General features: G+C 35.1%; 1 protein-coding gene across 2 annotated transcripts in view; it reads left to right on the top strand.

Annotated features, from left to right (window-relative positions):
* The window catches only part of Hgf (hepatocyte growth factor), a 71,037-nt gene that overhangs the window by 34,156 nt on the left and 14,556 nt on the right, over positions 1-22,325 (top strand). For both annotated transcript variants that reach the window (XM_021162278.3, XM_021162276.3), the window contains exons 8-11: positions 7,315-7,489; positions 11,577-11,704; positions 15,724-15,826; positions 18,060-18,193. In XM_021162278.3, coding sequence (XP_021017937.1) covers positions 7,315-7,489; positions 11,577-11,704; positions 15,724-15,826; positions 18,060-18,193 — 540 coding nt within the window. The remainder of the gene's footprint in view (positions 1-7,314; positions 7,490-11,576; positions 11,705-15,723; positions 15,827-18,059; positions 18,194-22,325) is intronic.

Here is a 22,325-nt window from a genome sequence, read left to right as displayed (position 1 = left end):
TTCTCTCTAGGAGTTCTTCCTTTCTCTTCCAAGTCCAATGTTTTGTTTTATTTCCTTCTGATATCTCATATATTTTAAATTTTCATGATAATTTCTTTTCCCCTAATGTTCCTTCTGCATTGCATAATCATTTTCTCTCCTTCCTTCTCTAATATAAAGCCATACCTTGTGTAAATTTTAACTTAGCCATCATTTCACCAATACTAAATCTTTTTCCTCCTCCCACTTCTCTGCTCCTCCCCCTGCTCCTTCTCCTCCTCCTCCTCTTTATTCTTCTCTTCCTCCACATTTTCCTTCTTGAGATGAGATGACACTATGTAGTTCTGGCTAGCCTAGAACTAATTGTATAGTTCCAGTTGGCCTAAACTTGAGACATTATTCTTTACTACCCAACTGAAGGTATTACAGGTCTATTTCATTAATTATTATTTTCATTATCATTTCTAAATTTTTTATGTAACTAGGTCAAATGTTGATTTATGTATTACTGGTTGTCTTAGTCAGGGTTTCTATTCCTGCACAAACAACATGACCAAGAAACAAGTTGGGGAGGAAAGTGTTTCTTCGGCTTACACTTCCATACTTCTGTTCATCACCAAGGAAGTCAGGACTAGAACTCAAGCAGGTCAGAAAGCAGGAGCTGATGCGGAGGGCATGGAGGGATGTTCCTTACTGGCTTGCTTCACATGGCTTGCTCAGCCTGCTCTCTTATAGAACCAAGACTACTAGCCCAGAGATGGTCCCACCCACAAGGGGCATTTTCCCCTTGATTACTAATTGAGAAAATGCCTTACAGTTGGATCTCATGGAGGCATTTCCTCAACTGAAGCTCCTTTCTCTGTGATAACTCCAGCTGTGTCAAGTTGACACAAAATTAGCCAGTACAATTGACCCCTTGTCAACTTGACACACAAACACATCACTAGTAAGCCTCAACCCTTACATTCTTATTCATCCCCAAGATCTAAATAATTTTAAACGTCCCACAGTCTTTACATATTCTTAAAATTTCAATCTCTTTAAAATATCCATCTCTTTTAAAATCCAAAGTCTTTTTTACAATTAAAAATCTCTTAACTGTGGGCCCCACTAAAACAGTTTCTTCCTTCAAGAGGGAAAATATCAGGGCACAGTCACAATCAAAAACAAAAATCAATCTCAAACCGTCCAATGTCTGAGATCCAACTCATGATCTTCTGGGCTCCTCCAAGGGCTTGCGTCACTTCTCCAGCCATGCCCTTTGTAGCACACACGTCGTCCTCTTGGCTCCAGATGCCTGTACTCCACTGCTGTTGCTGCTCTTGGTGGTCATCTCATGGTATTGGCATCTCCAAAACACTTCATGACCCTTTTAGTCCTGGGCTGTCAATTGCAACTGAGACTGCACCTTCACCAATGGCCTTCCATGGCCTCTCACAGTGCCGAGCCTCAGCTGCTCTGCATGACCCCTTCATGCCTTCAAAACCAGTACCACCTGGGTGACCCTTACACATTACCAAGTCCTGCTGCAGCAGGAGTACAACCTTGGCTATCTCTGGAACACAGCCTCTCTGTGCTTTAAGAAAACACTTCCCAGAAGATGTCACCTCAAAGATGCTGGCCTCTTCTTAATCACTGCTAATTTCTTAGCTCCAGCTAACCAGCATCAATATTCCCAGTAATGCAAAGTTTTTGCTTTAGTAGTCCTGGTATCTCGTTAATCACAACTGATTCTTCAGCCCCAGCTAATCAGAACTACAGAATCTTCCCAATCAAAACAGCAATGGCCCTGAAAAGAGTCTTTAATTTTTCCTCTGAAATTTCAAAAGCTAGGCCTCCATCTTCTGCACTGTTCTCAACATTATCTTCCAAGCTCCTACACAACATCTGACAGAGCTCTTAACACCGAATGGATCTTCTAGCCCAAAGTTCCAAAGTCCTTCCACAGTCCTCCCCAAAACATGGTTAGGTTGTCACAGGAATACCCCACTTCTGGTACCAATTTGTCTTAGTCAGGGTTTCTATTCCTGCACAAACAACATGACCAAGAAACAAGTTGGAGAGGAAAGTGTTTATTCGGATTACACTTCCATACTTCTGTTCATCACCAAGGAAGTCAGGTCTGGAACTCAAGCAGGTCAGAAAGCAGGAGCTGATGCAGAGGCCATGGAGGGATGTTCCTTACTGGCTTGCTTCACATGGCTTGCTCAGCCTGCTCTCTTATAGAACCAAGACTACCAGCCCAGAGATGGTCCCACCCACAAGGAGCTTTTCCCCCTTGATCACTAATTGAGAAAATGCCTTACAGTTGGATCTCATGGAGGCATTTCCTCAACTGAAGCTCCTTTCTCTATGATAACTCCAGCTGTATCAAGTTGATACAAAATTAGCCAGTACACTGGTTTTCTATGTTGCCCTGCTTGCCTTAATACTCTCTATGTAGACTTTCTGAGTACTGGAATTAAAGATATGTACCACAATGCCCAGCTAAATAGTTTCTCATATCCTTTAGTACATATTTACATAATCTAAGCTTCTCTTTTTCTGTCCTTAACTACCCTTAATATTTCACATATTTTCAAAAATTAATTGCTATTTTTATTCTTTTGCCTGTCTACTGAAATCTGGAGGCTCCAATTAAAGAGAGCATTTGGCTATTGCAAGAGTTTAATATGAAGTTTTTGATGAATGAAGGTTGATTCTTAGGCATTTGGATTTTTCACTTTCATTTTATGTTTGTTTCTTTTGTGATTCTTGATTCTTATTTACACATAAATAAGTCCTACTGTATTGTTCCCCATTTTTTTTTTTTTTTGCCATGGCCTAAGCTCACCCATAGGCTTCAAGGTTTTCTGGGCTATTGTGATTTTGCTGCTTATTGGCTTAAACAATTTTGTTCTGGCCAGGTGTGGTGGTGCATGCCTTTAATCCTAGCGCTCGAGAGGCAGAAGCAGGCAGATTTCTGAGTTCGAGGACAGCCTGGTCTACAAAGTGAGTTCCAGGACAGCCAGGGCCATACAGAGAAACCCTGTCTCGAAAAAAGCAAAGCAAAGCAAACCAAAAAACAAAAACAAAAACAACAACAAAACAACAAAACAACAAACACAACAACAAAACAACAAAACAACAAAACAAACAAAACCAAACAATTTTGTTCTGGTCTTCTCTTACGTCATGTTTCTTAACCTCTTCCCTTTCATTTTTCTTATTTAAACTTGTAGATGATTTATATGTGAACACAGTCATTTTAAAAATGTGTGCTGCCCAGGTCCCTCAGGCATCTATTTGTGGCATTACAATAGACTGAATTTTATGATCCCTACATTTAAATATTGTAGCTTTAAATCCCCACATGATTACATTTTGGCATAAATATTTTAAACAGGATTTAATATTAAGTAAAGTTCTAAGAAAGGGCCAAATGCTAGTGGGAGTCATGGTCTTATAACAGAAGGAAGAGAGTTTCTCCCTCAGTTTCTCTATCATGTAAAGTCAGGACAAGAAGCGAGCTATCTGCAAGCCAAAAGGAACCTACATTAGGAACCAGTGGACCAGGACGTTGGTCTGCAACTTCTCAGTCTCTAGAACCATGAGAGAATAAATTATATTATCTAAACTACTGAGTTGTTGGCACTTTCTTATGACAAAATAGCCATCTATAACAGACACAAAAAGCCTTCCTTGTGGTAAAACTTAATATAAGCCTCTTTTATAAAAGAGTATCATTATCTTTAAAACTTCAGTGTATTCAGATGCTGGGAAAATATTTATGACAAATTGCTTTTCCTCTTAAAGAACTCTGACTGTTTCACTGAGTTTTATTGGAAGTTCAAGGCCAGAGTAGAGATTCATAGAAATAAAAATTGTATTATATTCTCAGTCAGGAAAAAAAAATCATGCTATCAATACCCTTCTCAGGGGAAAAGTCTTTCACTTGGATGGCTTTTCCAAGTCATCTTCTAAGAAATAATATTATAGAATTGAAGACCTTTCATGAATGCCTTGTCTCCTGTGTATTTTGTACCAAAAAAGGCTTGGACAAAATCCAGGGCAATGTTTCAGTATGAATACTGGCTTCACATGGAGAACAAACGTGCAAGCAATTTGAGGTTTGTACTTTGGAGGTCTTTACTATTTTCCCATGTCAACTTTAAAACAAGAAGCTCTTTAAATTTACAGTGGGTCTGATCCTGCCTTTTGTGGTCCAAAGAGCACAAGTCCTGTTGACGGGAGGGTGGCTTTATAGACTGTACTCCAGTCTCTAGGGCCCATCATGAGGTGAATCCTGGGTTTCATTGCTCATCAGTAGCTATGTTTATGTAGCTATGAGGTGGGATGAACTCCAGGGCATAATCAGATATTTGTCATCTGTCATGTTAAGCAATTTATTCTTAACTATTATAAAAAGAGAGAGTGAGAGAATAAGAGTATGCAGCTTGCGAGCTTCACCAGGGTCAGTGAATAAGAATGTTTTCTCTGCAATTGTGAGGACCCAAATCTGTATCCCTAGCACCCATGTAAGAATAGGGACCTGCTCTTTTTCTCTGAAATCCCTGCTGGATTTTTCTGGTCTCTGAACACATGCACATGTTCAAAGGGGAGGGTGTCAGGCTGCTGCTCTGATGGAAAATCTTTATTATTTTTGTCAAGGATTGTAACTTGGGAAAGGATTGTGAATGTAAGCCTTTACTTGATTGTATAAAGCTTACTAAGTCCCCTTTGACACCCTTACTCTCTAGTCACCATTCCTCGACATCCATTAAAAAGTAGAGTTTCTCTGCAAAGATTTAGCAAGATTTTCACAGAGAATATTAATTAAAAATATTGTTTAATTACTTCTTTGTTGAAAATAGAATTTATTTTTTTTATAAAGTGAAAGCTGGCCTTGATCTTATGAGCCACTCTATTCAGCTTGCCTAAGGCTGGATTGCAGGTCTATGCCACCGTGCCTGTATTGATCTGTTATTAGTGATCTGTTTCTACTTATGCCTGTCTGGGAAAAGGTGCTTGCCTTAGAAATTAGATAAGTCGATCATTTTTATCTAAAATTGTCTATTCAAACATGAAAAATACCTTCAAATATTCTGGCAACTAAATAATACTGCATTCAACCCAATGGAAAAAAGTGAACATTCCAAGAAGCCCCCACTGGGTTTGATGATTTCTAACAAGGCAGTGGACATTTCAGTACTGGATGCTGTGTTTCTTAAAGTATTTCCAAACAGAAAACTTTGTGTCAATCATCAAGGACAAACATTCCTCTACTCCTAGGCCAGTGAGGAGTGTTCAAATGACTTCTAAAGCCTGGCCATCACTAACCCCCCAGCAAAATATTTCATTTATGGGGAACTCTCAAAAGAGTTCCAGCTATGTTCAGTGTGAGCTTAGTATACATATTTGTAAAAGTATGTGTGTGTGTGTGGATGATGCATTTTAAAAATGTGTTGTTTTATCTTGATCTGATCAGCTTTAGCAGATATTTGGCTATGTTGCTGGTCTTCTTTAACTCTTAATATGGCTGCTAAAGACTCTTTCAAACTTTCTTCAATCCAAGCCCCATGCTGAAAGACTAAGTACAAAGAAATGCCTTTCTTAACATTTGACAGCTCTTTCCAAATCAATTACCATGAAGCGTTTGTTTTACTTCTGCGCCAGCGTTTGGTATTTATAAAGTAGGGCAGTAGAAGGAGCCTATTTTATTATACTTCAGAAATAAGGTTTTGTATTTGAACAGTAAGTATGTGAGCAGTGGCTTCAAGCATTTATATCACAGTTAAATGCTCTGTAAACAGATCATTTATCATGGATAATATTTATCATTCATCAGATAATATTTATTGAGCTGCCTTGGGAGGAGGGTTTGGGGGACTTTTGGGGTAGCATTGGAAGTGTAAATGAAGAAAATACCTAATAAAAATAATAAAAAATAAATAAAAAAAGAAGTATTATTGACTAAAGTTCCTTAGTTACCCTAAGTAGTTGTAGGAATACATCTTCATCCATCTAAATTATTTATTGTATGCACTGCAGAATTATGTAGTTCTTAATGAGGTCACTTCTAGTAGTTGAATGTGAAATGAAATAAATAATGACATACTAAACCTGAATTTAATATTTACCAAAAATATTAGCTTTGTGGTTAAAATTAGAACACATTTCCATGAAGTTAAAATAAAAATCAAGATATTCAAGATTCTATACAGATACAAATTCTTATTAAATTAATGGGTAAATAATTATTCTTTTTATATGTTGTATCTTTTTATTTAATGAAACATATCTATTTGACATAATATTAATTTTTTCACATATAATAATTATAAAATTTTAATTTTACTTCTAAATTAGAATATTTTATGTTATATCTATATATATATATATACACACATAATTTGTGTGTGTGTGTGCGCACATGTGCATGTATGTGTATTACTTAAATCTGAAACAGTTCAAGATGATGAACAAAATGGCTTTTATCTAAAGATCGTTGCATGATCATTTGTCATAAGGAAGTGCTGGAGAGTTTACTTCTGAATTCATTAAACCAGTCAGAGCTTTCTACATTTTACTTTTGGGGATGTTTTGAGGCAAGGTGTGAGCATTGTTCAGGCTGGTCTCAAATTGTGGTCTTCCCTGCCCAGACTTCTGAGTATTGGGCTTCCTTGTGTTCATCCTCACATTCACTCTGGCTTATTTTCAGTTAGCCTTTATTGAGAGAAGATTCAATGCAAAAAGAATGTTTGGTTTATGGAAAAATTAATTTTGTACATAATAACTGATATATATACATACATATATACCACATATATACATACATACTTACCATCTGCACACACGCATGTATATATATGATATATGCTTGTTTAAAAAAAAAACTAGGAACAACTCAATTTTTTAAAATTCCCAAAATCTGCTTGAAAATAAAACATCAACCTACACAGCACTAACCATATAAAAGAAAATTATTGATGATTAAATTGTTCAATCTGTATGTAATGAGGAAGCTGGTCTTTAGGAATGCCATTGTACTCATTTTAGAAAGAACTTAGTTTAATATGTACCTCACAGAGGTATACGGAAGTAAATATCATCACAAAACTTCATGAAAAAATTAATATAGATTTGATGTGAGAGGAAAATAGGAATGAAAATAGGAATGAAATGTTAAGCTAAATTTCTGAGTCCATTTAATTATCTTTTAAACTTTAGAACTGAGTGAAAAAAAAAAAAAAGTCCCTGGCATTCCCAATGCACCGGGCACTGGAAGGGCGACGGCGTCTGAGCAGTTTCCTTTATGCTCATGTATATATACATATATATATTTTCTATCAATAGCTCACAGTCCTCTGAATGAGACTGATGTCCCTATGGAAACAACTGAATGCATTCAAGGCCAAGGAGAAGGTTACAGGGGAACCAGCAATACCATTTGGAATGGAACTCCCTGTCAACGTTGGGATTCGCAGTACCCTCACAAGCATGATATCACTCCCGAGAACTTCAAATGCAAGTGAGTAGGTTTCAGGCAATGCTGCAAACTCCAGCAGATCCCAGGGAAATGGGGAAGATTGCTTTTGCTCCCTCTCTCAGTATGACAATGTAGGGGCCTACGTGTACTTCAGGGCAAAATGGGCTCAGTCTCTTTTCGTTTTTTTTCTGGCCTCAAATAAACATTTTTTGTGTGTTTTGTTTTTGTTTTTGTTTTTGTTTTGTTTTGTTTTGTTTTGTTTTGTTTTGTTTCAAGACAGGGTTTCTCTGTGTAGCCCTGGCTGTCCTTGAACTCACTTTGCAGACCAGGCTGCCTCTGCCTCCCAAGTGCTGGGATTAAAGGCGTGCGCCACCACTCCTGGCAAATAAACATTTTTAAACATGTATTCCAGGTAATGCTGATCTTGAGGGTTGTCAAACCATGTTTTATAAAACACATCTCTAGGTTCTTCCTCATTTCAATTTTGCTTGTAAAGACTTATGTAAGAAATCAATATTTTATGATAACGGGATTCAGACTAGATACCTCTCAAGGTTTCCTATTTGCATGAAGGTAAGGACTACATTTTCTTGCTTTTACAGTGAGGTGCAGTTTGATTTCTATCAGCACTTCCTTCAAATTGCTAAGTTGTCAGCCGTAAAAATCTGGGAACAAAATGATTTTCAGCAGTGTGTTTCCAATTATATTTGGATCTGTGTAAATAATCCGAATTATCTTAATCAGTCAAATAAAGAAACTGGCTTCTAGTATTAATTACGTTGTGGACATGAGCCTTCCCCATAACTTCCCCCAATGCCTACGAATTGTCTTGTAGGATAGGTGCAACAATACTGTCATTTGTTTTTAAATTGTTTACCTCGTTGGAAGGAGCTTTCCAAAGTTGCTTTTGAAATTTAAAACATACATGCCATGCACCATGGCTTGGCTGAAACAGCACCTATAAATAACCTATATTGGTTTTATATAATTGGCTTTTAGTAAGACAAAATGACAGCAGAATGCGGAACCCTACATTCTAGTGGCCCAACTGGAAAGATTTGTGGGTATGGATGTGTGCATGCACATGCTTGTGTTCATTTATTAGCTCGCTACTGTTGAAGGAAATATTTAAAAAGGTGGGCTGGCACGTTCCTATGTGCTAGTGCCAGCACCTCGGTATTCTCACCGACCTACCCTCTCCAGCTTAACCCGCTGCACTGTGTTTCCAGCTCTCGTTCGCTTGTCCCTGGAGCCGCTAGTTTCCTCTCCACAGTCTGGCTCTGTCCCAGGTTCTGGTAACCAAATGGAACCGCCAGCCTTGTGGTCACATATCACAATACCTAGTAACCTGGCAAAATCAAGAGTCTTAAAGCTAATAATTATGGTTGACAAATCAGGTTTATGTATCAATAAAAAAAATCACAATTTACGTGATGCCAGTACAATCATTTCAGAGCCAATTGATAATGATAAAAGCTTCATCCCAATTATTCTAACCTTATGAAATCATCACCTCGATCTTCATTCTTCTCTCCTCCTTTCTCCCCTGCAACTCTTAGCTCTGCTTCCCTTTTCCCTGTACAATCACTGGCCTCTCTGCACTAATGTAATTGGGCACGGGAAATCCTGCAACACACTACTTTGTGTTCTGATTTTCTTTTGTCGTTATTTTATAAGGACATACTTTATACTTGCCATTCTGGTTTAGGTTCTCTCATGTCCTTCACAGAAATCTATCTTCTATTCCTCATCCAGTATATCACAGCTCAGCACGTAACTATCAGACTAGCAGAAGCAGCAAAAGCAAGGGCAGATCAATAGAGAAGACAAAGAAGACCATGCTGGTGCCGATCCCATGGTGTTATCTTTTGCTTGTTGGCAAAAAGCAAATAAGAAATTGTGTTAATTTACACACATGCTAACATGGAAGGGGGAAGTCCCATGGGGCCCACTCCTAGGCAGAGAACTAAGTCAAGCAGTGAGTGATGAGAGGGAGAATTAGCCTTACCCATGGAGGAGCTTTCTGAACTTTGACTGGTTACCCAATACAAAATGCTCAGGTCTGAAACCGTATTCACAGGAACAACAAAATGGACTCGACAGTTTATATTTATATTTGTGCATACATAACAATAAAATCATAGAAAAAGAGGCCATCAATTTGAGAGTTCGGTGGTGACAAGGGAGGGCTTAGAGGGGCAGGACATAAGAGTGGCTGGAGGATGGAAAAGGAGGAATAAAAATGATGTAAATATTTTTTAATTTAAAATGTTAGAATAAGTAAATGCATATCAATTAAAAGTTCTAAGCAAAACTGAACATATGAAAATACCAAGTTAATGTTTGTCTATGAAGAAGAGAGTGGTTATAAGAATTTATTTGTAAACTGCTTACTTGAAACTGAATCATCAAAAATGAAATTCTGTATCTTACTGGAATTTAAATTCTTCTTTCTTAACTAACTATTTGACTACAGTAGCTTGGCATAAATTTCTCTCCAGAGTCTGAGCTACCATAATACTAAAAAATGTGGCACAGTGTTGTGCTCAGGAGATTGGTTTTCTATTTTTTTTTTCTTTCCAATCTAGTAGAAACAGGAATTGTGGTTGGAATCTCTGTTTCCAATAAACCAGATTTGCCCGCATACATACAATATTGTCACTGAGCAGTGGTATTTAGAATGAGTACACATGAATTATGTAGTAATCAATACACTTAGGGAATTGTAAATAACTCCTCAACTAAGCATATCAAAACATAGAGAAAATCTAGGCAAAGCTCAATATTTGTTCATATCTATTCTAAGCTAATCTGGTCATTTTAGGGATTGATTCTGACACTAGACCAATAAAGACTTTTGGCAGCTTTAGATTCTCTTAATTACCTTGCTTTAAATTGAAAGTGCAAAATAATATAACTGAGTAATTGTGCAGTTAATATTGTAAGTTTCTGTGGATTATTTGAAAAATATTATGTATACTTTATATAAGCATAACAGTTTACATGTAATTTTATAATATTTTAGAGGATATAAATATTTATTTATATTTTCCAGTGATGAACTTGATAAGTGCAGGGATTTGGATATGGGTTGTTACGTAAATCTTCCCATGTTATGACTAACCATTGGCCATCTTTTCTCAGAAACTTTAAGAGCTTGCGCCAAGATCTAGTCTGGCAAGTTAGATTATTACTTTTTGATTTCCCGGCTTATTCCTCAGAAATTTGTCTGTTTCTTGTGTTCCATTTGGATATTAATGAAATTGAAAGGCTCTTAATTGTACTGACATAATTTCTATTCTTTCTGGATGATTATGCATGAATGATTTCATATTTTGTTTAATATGAACTTTATCATAAGAAATAAAGATATGGCTGGTGAAGGAGCTTAGTGACAGAATGCTTGTAACTGAAAACAACTTGTTTTGATTTTCAACACCACAGTAAAAGATAAACATACCCATAAAACAAATACAAAGAACTTTAATAGACATCTTAGACTAGGGTACTCCACATCTCTAATTAAAACTCTGACTAAAGATATATATGACCTACATTGAAAACTTATACTACCATTAGTCATATGTATTATAATTAAGTCTTCATTGCATAGTAATGTTTATTAAGATAATAAGTGACTTCTGAGAAAATGTTTCTCAGAAATATATAGAAGAAATATGTATGAAACTACATGTATCAAAGAAGTACATTAATCAAGAAAAAAAAGGTGTATATTTCGATGTTTGGAGAGTTTCAAAATCCATTTTAAGTGAGAGAAGTGGATATTAGTAAGTTTTCTTGTACAAAGAGAATTATAATTTTTCCCTATTATTTATATATTTATTATATATGTTAAATATATATAGTGGGAGTCAAACTTTGAGAGTGAGTAAGGAGAACTGAGGGCTGCTGCCTCTATGGTCCCTCAGGCACCATTGTGCCTGAAAAACTCTGAGGTTTGGAGGACAGTGTTTATTTTACTACCCTGGGGAGTGTGTGTGTGTGGTGTATACAGAGTCCCAAGTTATTATCACTGTTCTAATCCAAACCATTTGTACATCTGGGATACTAGAATGTAGTGGAGTTAACTTCACCAGGCGATTTACCTTAACATGTTTCCTCTCAATAGGGACCTTAGAGAAAATTATTGCCGCAATCCAGATGGGGCTGAATCACCATGGTGTTTTACCACTGACCCAAACATCCGAGTTGGCTACTGCTCTCAAATTCCCAAGTGTGACGTGTCAAGTGGACAAGGTAATAGCTGACATTTTGTAATCTGGGCATGATTAAATCCAGGGGAGAGGATAGGGGAGGACACATTCGATTTCTTGTTGAACTGTTGACTCACAAGGAAGATCTTGGAGTCTGAATGGTATGTTTTATATATTCATTCATTTGAAAATTCATTTAGTATTTATTTAATCATGTAGTTTGTTAGCCATTATTCAAAGGAGGGTACAGTTCTAGGGACTGGCTATATAAGATTGGTATCCCTTAAACTAAATGCCTGACTCCAGAGAACTATATTCTTCTATTTTTGGTTATGAGTCTAGCTTTTGACAGCTGAGGCATTTCTACTTTTTGTGGATAGAAATCTGTAACATGTAAATGCTAGTGGACTAATATGTAAATTTGTGGCCAAATAACAGAGAGCAAATGAGCTGCAAGTGAGAAGTGAGAGGTGTTACTCTCTTGTGTTTCCGTGGTTAGGGAGGACATCTGTGTATAGTATAGGGAGATTTAAGGAAATCCAGGAGGACATTGAGCTGTGCCCACCACTCATACATGTATGAAGCATTCTAGGAAACAAAAAATATAAGCAAATAATGTCATCTGACTGTCATGAGATGAGGAAAATTTAACCAAAAAACAAGGTTAAATTGTATTGACCTTGCAAGAGCTCTGGGGATTGATGAAGAAGGGTTGTTGTAAAGTTGAGAAAGTATGTTATCTGACTTGAGCCTCAACTGCATCATAATGGCTGTCTGAAGGAATTAGAATTTTGGGGGAGGGTTACAGATAAGAGGGCCAATGAAGTGGTTTCTCTAGATCCTGCAAAATAAAGTCACTGCAACCTGAGTGCTAGTGACCTTTCTTGCAGGGTTAAGAGAAAATGCAATTGACTTGGAAATACAGGCACCTTAAGACAGCTGATTCAGGGAGCAGTAGCAGATGGATTGAGTTCACGCTACAGAAATCATTAATCAGTGGTAAATAATAATGTTGCACTCTGAACATATATTGATATGCAATAAACAGAATTATATTCTTAATGATCATATTCTGGTTCATCTAAACTTAGAAATCATGGCCATTTAAAAAATAATGTCCAATTTCTGTATCAAAGCTCTATTTCTTAGGCTCATTGGCCTATATACACGGCTTTCCTTTTAACTTTTTCTCCAGTGGCACTGTGACAGAGCAGCTCTGAAAACAGAGTTGTAGGATGAATCAGGAATGGGGTTCTTTCAGTCAATTTCACTATGAGTGGGATTTAAAGGTCAGTTGGAAATAACGTTAAAACTACTAATTAAGGGACATTTGTTAGGATCTGAGTCTTCTGCATCCCTCTTTCATTCACTAGGACAGTTGATGATACTGTGGTAGAAAAAAATGAACACAGCTATTTTTAGAACTGGTTTTTACTGAGTTGTTTTTACACACACAGGAACACCTACAACAGATTCTTGGAATAGAATATGTAAATGTTTTATTTGGTGATCAAGTAGATGGTATTGCTTATCTAATATATAATAATATTATTTATCTAATATATAATGATATATAATATCTAATGATATCTAATCAAAGACCAAAATTAACTTTAATGAACAACGTAATGTGCTCAAATTATCCAACTAGTAAAAGCGAGACTGACTTAAACTCTCCTAACAACTTTTATATTTTCCTATCTTTTCACTATTTAATTAATTACAAACATGTTAGATAACAAGAAATTCAACTGATACATGCAAGAGACTGCTACACTCTACCAGGAACACTCTATGAAGAAAGCACAAAGCCACTACTCAGGAAACACTACCAGTCAATTCATCAGTCATGAAATTTGCTGATCTTTATGCTAAATATGCTACTGACAATATGAAGCTATTCCTTCCTATCAATCAATCAATCAATCAATGAATCTATCTATCTATCTATCTATCTATCTATCTATCTATCTATCTATCTATTTATCCATATTATATCTATCATCTACTTATATATTATCTATATCTACCTACCCATTTATTATAAGTCTACCTACTATAAATATTATAAATGTATACTAGAGGCCAATTATATATCATAAATTTCTTTATCTTTTTCTACAAGCACACATATGTAAAGCAATCAATATACACATATACTCATTTTACCTATCCTAAACATAAACTCTGAAAATATGATCACAATATTTAATTTTTAATGAAATTTCTAAACCTTCATCCTAATGAAGAGAGAATACAATGTGGAGAGCCATACTGCTTTTCATTTGAGAAAGTTTTAACAATCTTGTGTGTATAAAAATATAGAATCAAGCATTTATAACTTAAGCATTTACAGCTAATACATCATAAAATTCATTTAAATATATTTTGGGTATATATGTTTGGTATTATTAAATATTAAATGAACTTTACATACTAATTAGATGAGTGATTATTTTTACAAAAATCAAATCTTGAATGAATATTTGATGCTGCAAAACCCAGAACAACATTAGTGTTTGTTGGAGTTGGTTGATAGTTTTATTTTATAGTGTTCAATGTTAAAAATACCTTCAGAAAAATAATTAGTACAAAAAGGTAGATATAAGTTTAAGGCTGTTTTGGAAAATTTTACTAATGCTATTCTAATCTCAAGAAAATAGTCAATTAACTACTTTATGAAATCAAAGTTAGGAACTCAAAGCACAGTTGAAAAATATGCATTTAACTCCAAATATACGAATTTACTTATGTGCTGAGTGACAGACAGGAATCATTCTTTATGCTTTCTTATCTGTCATTAAACTGTTACATTTCCAAAGGAATATTGATACTTGGTATGTACAGTGAAAGCAATGGCATTCACAGCAGATCTGAGCGGAGGTATTTCTATCAGTTGTTGGCAGTGCAGTGACATGTGAGAGAAAATGTGCATGCAGCATGTAGTATGTGCAGAATCAGTGCTTCCATGTTGTATGAAGTACCACAGTGAACTCTGAAAAAAACAAGATGCAAGGGGGCAATTTAAAGGGGCTTATGTTGGTTATTTGAGCATTTTGAGCATCAAAAGAAATAAGAGGAGTGAAATATATTTCATATATGTGTATATATGTATTTCATATATATGTATAAACATTTATACACATGCATGTATGTTCATTTGAACAGTAATAGAATCTACAAGTTTTATATATATATATATATATATATATATATATATATATATATATATATATACTGCTAATTCTACAATTAATTCCTACCTGGAGATATATATGGATAGGAAAATTACTAGAAATAGAACAATAACTATTCTACTGCAATATAGTAATAACTGACTCACAAAAAAAAATCAATGCGTTGCTCAGCATTTTGTGAAATTTGTTTAGAAAAACGATGGTTACTCATTTTCAAAGCCTGGCAGATTTAGGACATGTTGCTATTGCTACATACAAAGAGTTTTTTCTTCCCAGTATGTAACCAACTGACCATATGTATCAGCTATGATTCATCAAATTGACGTCATGTCCCCAAGCAGTCACACTCTGAAGAGGACAACTTATTACCTGTGTAATTTTCAAAACATCTTTAACTTGATCTCATAAATGAGAAAATAATCAGACAAAATGAAAAGAAAGAACATTTGTACAACAGCTGTCTTTAGTGACTCAGCTTGTCACCATCACAAGAAACCAAAATCTAAACAGAAGTAACTGACAGTCATAGATTTTTATTTTGTTTCTCTTGCATATTTTCTATGCAGTGAAGTTTCAAAAAAAATTCTGGAAGCTACAAAGATTACTTTAAATCTTTTTATTTCCTTGGTGTCTCAAAGAGTTGCCTGTCTGCTTGATCTTTTTTTTTTTTTTTTTTTTTAATTGTGAGGGGTTTTGGAATCAAAAGTGGACTAAGAATAGAGAATTTGTAATCTGAGATATTTCTCATTAATTCACACTGATGCTAATTTTTACCTTCATTATTATGTTGCTTTTGATATTTCTACATGCTTATAAAATAATTATCCTTTACAATAGTACTGAGTTCTGTGTATCTTATGCCTAGATTGTTATCGTGGCAATGGGAAAAATTACATGGGCAACTTATCCAAAACAAGGTCTGGACTTACATGTTCCATGTGGGACAAGAATATGGAGGATTTACACCGGTATATAAATTTCTTTCTTTCTACTTATAGTGTTCTGACAGTACTAATGTGTTTATTCAAACATATACAGCTATTTCCTTGTATTCTTTAACAGAGGGAGCCAATAGAAACAATAGACTGATTCTGACTCATATCTTTGTTCTCTCTAAAGCAAACTTTTAAGTATGTAATCTAACCAGTATATATGCGTTGGACACTTAATATTAGATCTGAAGCATAATAGATGCTGTAGGGAACAAGAAAATATAGATAAGTAGTTAGATCCCAAATTCCATGGAGGTTGTAGTCACACTGACAAAAGCTTCAGAGAAGGCAACAAGATAGTATAGTGGCCAGGTCAGGCGCGATGATGTTAATTAAAGTAAGACTAAGAGCAGTTTGTGAAATAAATTGTAAACAATCTTTTCATATTTATGTGTACACTAAATATGCTCAAATTCTATAGAAATACAATCTCTCAAGTAGCTGTAATGTATAAAGCTTTAAAGTCATTATGGAAATATACTTGTAACTTAAGAAAATATTTATATTCTTGAAATATACATATTTATGTTAGAAAATTTCTTAAAGAATGTGGGATCCACATAGTACTAGAAATAGTGTCAGCATTTGTAAAAACATAAATGAAGACTAACTCGTAGTTTTTACTTAAAACAAATTTCTAGTAAACATTCACATATATACACACTAGACCCATAGAAAAGTAAGATAGTATTCTTTAATTAAATGCTTTTACATCATTTTTATATTGCTTTATCAGATTATTATATCAAAGATATTTCTATTGAAAATACAAAATCAAAGATTCAGAGAAGTTAAATCACTTCAGGTTATATTTTAGATGTAAGGGTCTCTTCTAGATTGTTTGTAACATTGGTTAATATTTTTTTTAATTAATTGACTTCACAAATAAATAGGAATGGGATATTTAATGTTCTTAGACGGGATGTCATTATGTGTTCCATGCTGACCTTTAGCTCATGAACATTTATAACTCAACTTTGAAGTTTCTGAGATTACAGGTGTATACCACTCTATCTGATGCTAACGAGGCTTAGTTAACTGTATACCACTCTATCTGATGCTAACCATGCTTAGTTAACTGACACTAGCTTTCTTTGTGGAGGAACAAGTAAAAGTCATTTGAAGACATTGTGGAGGAATTGGTGAATGACTGTGTTTCATAGTAGCATTTGGCGTAAGAAGCAATGCTGGGAGGAGGTGGGCAACGGTAAAGAACTTTAAAAACAGCCATTGGTTCCCATACCACCTCTACTATTCATAAGTCATGTGTCCTACAATAATTAATCTTCTCTTGGGTTCTTTGTTTCCTCAAGCATGATAAGCATAGCATTGTTTTAGATCCTTTCATATAAGGTGCACTGAGGACAGCAAAATCAAACCTGTGGGAAGCACACTGTTTTGCTTAGTCTAGAAAGTAAACCTGCAGTTGGAAAGATGGTCCAAATTTCCATGTGCAAGCTCTTTCCAGTTTTACTTTAAATCATGTTTAATTACATTCAAAAATAGTAGTAATTAATAAAACAAAACATTTAGGTACAGTTTTTAATGACTTGATCAGAATCAATTCATTAGATATAGAACTTGGCTTAATTCATATTCCTGAGACAAATGTAAACAAAGATCTTAAAAAATGGTGATAAACTTATGGAATAATAATTTTTTCCTTTGAAGTAAAAGTTAATGTATAAGTTGGAAAAATTTGTTACTCAACTATCTGTCAAAACACTCTATTCTGCAGGCATTAAATAAAAAGTTTGAGAATTTAATTACCAATTTATTAATAATTTTCTCATTTATCATGACAGTTAGTTGCTAGTGATTATTTTTATGCATTAGAAAAACAAAAATGTATTTTACAGTAGTTTGCACTTTCAATCTATTTTATAATTTTATCTTCAAATTCTATATACTGTGCTTTTAGGTATGCTTGTCTATTTTATGCATAATTTTTTTTATTTTGCACTATAAATGTTATATAGAATCCAGGTCAGAAAATCTCTTACAATTATATAAATATACTATTTATGGAGCGATATTTCAAATTCCCTAAACTCCTAAACTGAAGGTGTGCTTCCAAACTTTGAGAACAGTAGTCAAAGTTTACGTTGGATATGTAACAAAAGAGGTGTGCTATGATCATATCTACTTATGTCATTTTATTTCTCTTGGCTGGAAAAGACACTTCCCAATGTTTAACTTGTTTTTATAGTCATATCTTCTGGGAGCCAGATGCTAGCAAATTGAATAAGAATTACTGCCGGAATCCTGATGATGATGCCCATGGACCTTGGTGCTACACAGGGAATCCTCTTATTCCTTGGGATTATTGCCCTATTTCCCGTTGTAAGTACATGTCATGTACTTTTTCAGCTGGAATATTTTAAATGTACTATATAACCACTAACAAAACCTCTTCACCAAAGGTTACAGTGATGTAGGACTCTGCAGTTGATTCCAAAAATGCCATTTTCCAGAGAGAAATACACACAGTCCACAGTTTGTCTCCTTTGTCTATTCTCCTCCCCTCTCCCTCTATTCCCCACCATTCCTCTCTCCTCCCCACTGTTCCCCTCTCCTCCCTTCCCCATCCTTCCCTTCCCTTTCCTACTTGTACCCTTTCCTCTCCTTTCCTTCCTTTCCCTTCTCTTCCCTGACCCTCTTATCTATCACTTCTTTTCTACAGTAGAAACAATTGTGCTTATTTTAAAATTTTCTTACTCTGCAAAATCTTTCTACTCAAAATGAAGTAATAAACTGTCAGGGGGTTAGATGAAAGACTCATCCCAGAACCAACATTTTCTATTCATCTCCTGCTTCTAACAGAGCTTGTGGTGAACTTTCTAATTCTGCAAAGTCTGTGAAAAGAGCTGAAATCTTCTTTAGCAAATTAATGAAATGCATGGAGGTTCAAGTATACTTTGTAAAATATATTTTAGTATTAGTATTGAACTTTTGTATTACAGTTAACGAGATAACATTATTAAAAAGTATTGAATGATAAAGTATCATTTACTATACTTCATAAAAAGTGGGTGCTGTATATTTCATATTTAATGAAATATATCAATGCAAGAAAATGTGAGAATTCATGAGCAAATGATAAAAATTACCCTTTTAGAATAAGTACAGTTAACAAACAAATGCAAAGACCTTAAAACTAACAAGAAAGAAGGATGAAATATCAAGGGAAAGAGTTTCTAAATATGAAATGGCAAATGACAAAATTGATTATTGGTGCTCAGTAAACATATGGACAACTCTGTCTTTCACTGCTGTACTTTTTTGTGTAGTGGGCAATAGTCTCTACAAGCCAAAATGAATGTGTGTGTACATCACGTATATGCATGATGGTGCATACACACACACACACACACACACACACACACACACACACACACGATTAGTAAAAATACAAAAAAATCTGCTGAAGAAATAATGCCACTTTGAGAAAAATTCATCTTTAATATTTGCAAAATTTTATGTTGTTAGATGATTTTTTTCCAGTTAGCTAGAAGTGCAATCTTGTTTCAGGATATAGGGAAACCAGTTATAGTAATAACTAAATATCTCATATTTAAAATAAGTTATAATTTTGTTGTTATATTTTATGCCCTCTGGTTATAGTCTTTCCAATTAATTCATCTTTTCTAATAATCTTTATTTTTCCTGATTATTAATTTCATATCCTAAAAAGCTGTCCCAGATAACTTCCATGCTTCATCACCAAAACATACAAATCTTCTTTACCAGAGGTTAGAATAAAAAAAGTTTTTTTTTTTTTTTTTTTTTTTTTTTTTTGGTTTTTCGAGACAGGGTTTCTCTGTATAGCCCTGGCTGTCCTGGAACTCACTTTGTAGACCAGGCTGGCCTCGAACTCAGAAATCCGCCTGCCTCTGCCTCCCGAGTGCTGGGATTCAAGGCGTGCGCCACCACGCCCGGCTAAGAAAAGTATTTTTAAATTAATTGTCTTAATTAGGGTTTTATTGCTGTGAACAGACACCAAGACCAAGGCAAGTCTTATAAAAGACAACATTTAATTGGGGCTGGCTTATAGGTTCAGAGGTTCAGCCCATTATCAGCAAGGGGGGAGAATGGCAGTATCCAGGCAGGCCTAGTGCAGGAGGAGCTGAGAGTTCTACATCTTCATGTGAAGATGGCTAATGGAAGACTGGCTTCCAGACAGCTAGGGTGAGAGTCTTAATCCCACACCTACAGTGACACAGCTACTCCAACAAGGCCACACCTCCAAATAGGGGCCAAGCATATTCAAACCATGACATTAATATAATAGAAATTGTTAATCTTTTGTAGATCTGGGCTCCAACCCAAGACTACATGCTACACTATCACTCTTCTACCAACATCCATCCCATCTGTCCTTTTTCTAAACACTCATATTACTTCCTTGTATCTTTCAATAACATTATTTGATTAAGAATAATAAAGACTTATATAGTGTACAGTCATGGAAGAACAAAGAAAATATCTGTTCTTTAAAATAGACCATATCCACTATGTTCATAGCAGCCTTATTTATAATAGCCAGAAGCTGGAAAGAACCCAGATGCCCCTCAACAGAGGAATGGATACAAAAAAATGTGGTACATTTACACAATGGAGTACTACTCAGCTATTAAAAAGAATGAATTTATGAAATTCCTAGGCAAATGGATGGACCTGGAGGGTATCATCCTGAGTGAGGTAACCCAATCACAAAAGAACTTGTACTCACTGATAAGTGGATATTAGCCCAGAAACTTAGAATACCCAAGATATAAGTTACAATTTACAAAACACATGAAACTCAAGAATAACGAAGACCAAAGTGTGGACACTTTGCCCCTTCTTAGAATTGGGAACAAAACACCCATGGAAGGAGTTACAGAGACAAAGTTTGGAGCTGAGACGAAAGGATGGATCATCTAGAGACTGCCATATCCGGGGATCCATCCCATAATCAGCCTTCAAACGATGACACCATTGCATACACTAGCAAGATTTTGCTGAAAGGACCCAGATATAGCTGTCTCTTGTGAGACTATGCTGGGGCCTAGCAAACACAGAAGTGGATGCTCACAGTCAGCTATTGGATGGATCACAGGGCCACCATTGGAGGAGCTAGAGAAAGTACCTAAGGAGCTAAAGGGATCTGTAACCCTATAGGTGGAACAGCAATATGAACTACACAGTACCCCTGGAGCTCATGTCTCTAGTTGCATATGTATCAGAAGATGGCCTATTCGGACATCAGTGGAAAGAGAGGCCCATTGGTTGTGCAAACTTTATCTGCCTCAGTACAGGGGAATGCCAGGGCCAAGAAGTGGGAGTGGGTGGGTGGGGGAGGGCGTGGGGGACTTTTGGGATAGCATTGGAAATGTAAATGAAATAAATACCTAATTTTTAAAAAAGGAATATCATTCAGGTAAAATAAAATAAAATAAAATAAAATAAAATAAAATAAAATAAAATAAAATAAGATAGACCATAGTGATTCCTGTGTTAAATCTAACTCAACTTTGAACAAATGTATAGTTCAGAGGAATTAAGGACTTGTGGCTTGACTTATAAACTTAAGGTAAGCAGAAATCATGAATTTCAAGTGTCAAAAAACAGATATTTAAAAAAAGAAAAAGAAAAAGAACAGATATTAAACTGACTTTTGCAAACTAAAATCATCAAGATGCTGTTGAAAGTTGTCAATGTGTTGCTAGTGTTTGATTAAATACTGTTACAAATAACTCATTTTTATTTCAATGCATACTGAATATTAATTGCAATAAATATTTTCACACTGTCATTTTTGCAAGTTGTATTTATATCCAGGATTTATTTACATTTTCTCCCTGGTGAAAGGCTAATACAATTTATCTTTAGAAGATTTGAGTTCTTGTTATTTTTTTAACCGCAGTTACAATATTCATCACTTTTCACTATATATTTTTCCTCACAACATGCGAAGATTTGTGTTCTTTAAAATTACCAAATAGTATCTAGCATACACTGTGGGGTGAGTTTATCAAATAGGAAACAATGAAGAAATAGCTATATGCTTTGTCTATATATATGTACACACACACACACCTCTTAATGTATCTTGAGTAAATTGTAGTCATTGAGAATGGAGTAGCTGATTTCAACTCAACTAAGTAGAAAAATCAGTTCCATGGCTCTGTAAGTGGATACGTCAACTACTTACTATACTTTTGACTCGTGTTCTGTATTTGCAAAATTCCATAATGAAAGCAATAATTTTGCTGGGCTATTGTGAATAGACTCTATAAGAATTAAAATAGTCTTTGTTCATAATTTTTAATGTTTATTGAGCTGCTATTATATACAAATGCTTATGCAACATGCTGCTTATACAAAATTATTTATACATTGTTTCTTAATCTCAAGTGATTTGCAGTATGGAGGAAACAAACTATTATAAAGCACTATAACCATGCTATAAATATACTAATATATAAAATGG

Source organism: Mus caroli, unplaced genomic scaffold (genome assembly GCF_978045245.1).
Source record: "Mus caroli unplaced genomic scaffold, Mus_caroli_1 scaffold_4, whole genome shotgun sequence".
Taxonomy (NCBI): Eukaryota; Metazoa; Chordata; class Mammalia; order Rodentia; family Muridae; genus Mus; species Mus caroli.
The sequence above is the reverse complement of the archived record's forward strand: the minus strand, read 5'-3'. Positions and strand labels throughout refer to the sequence as shown.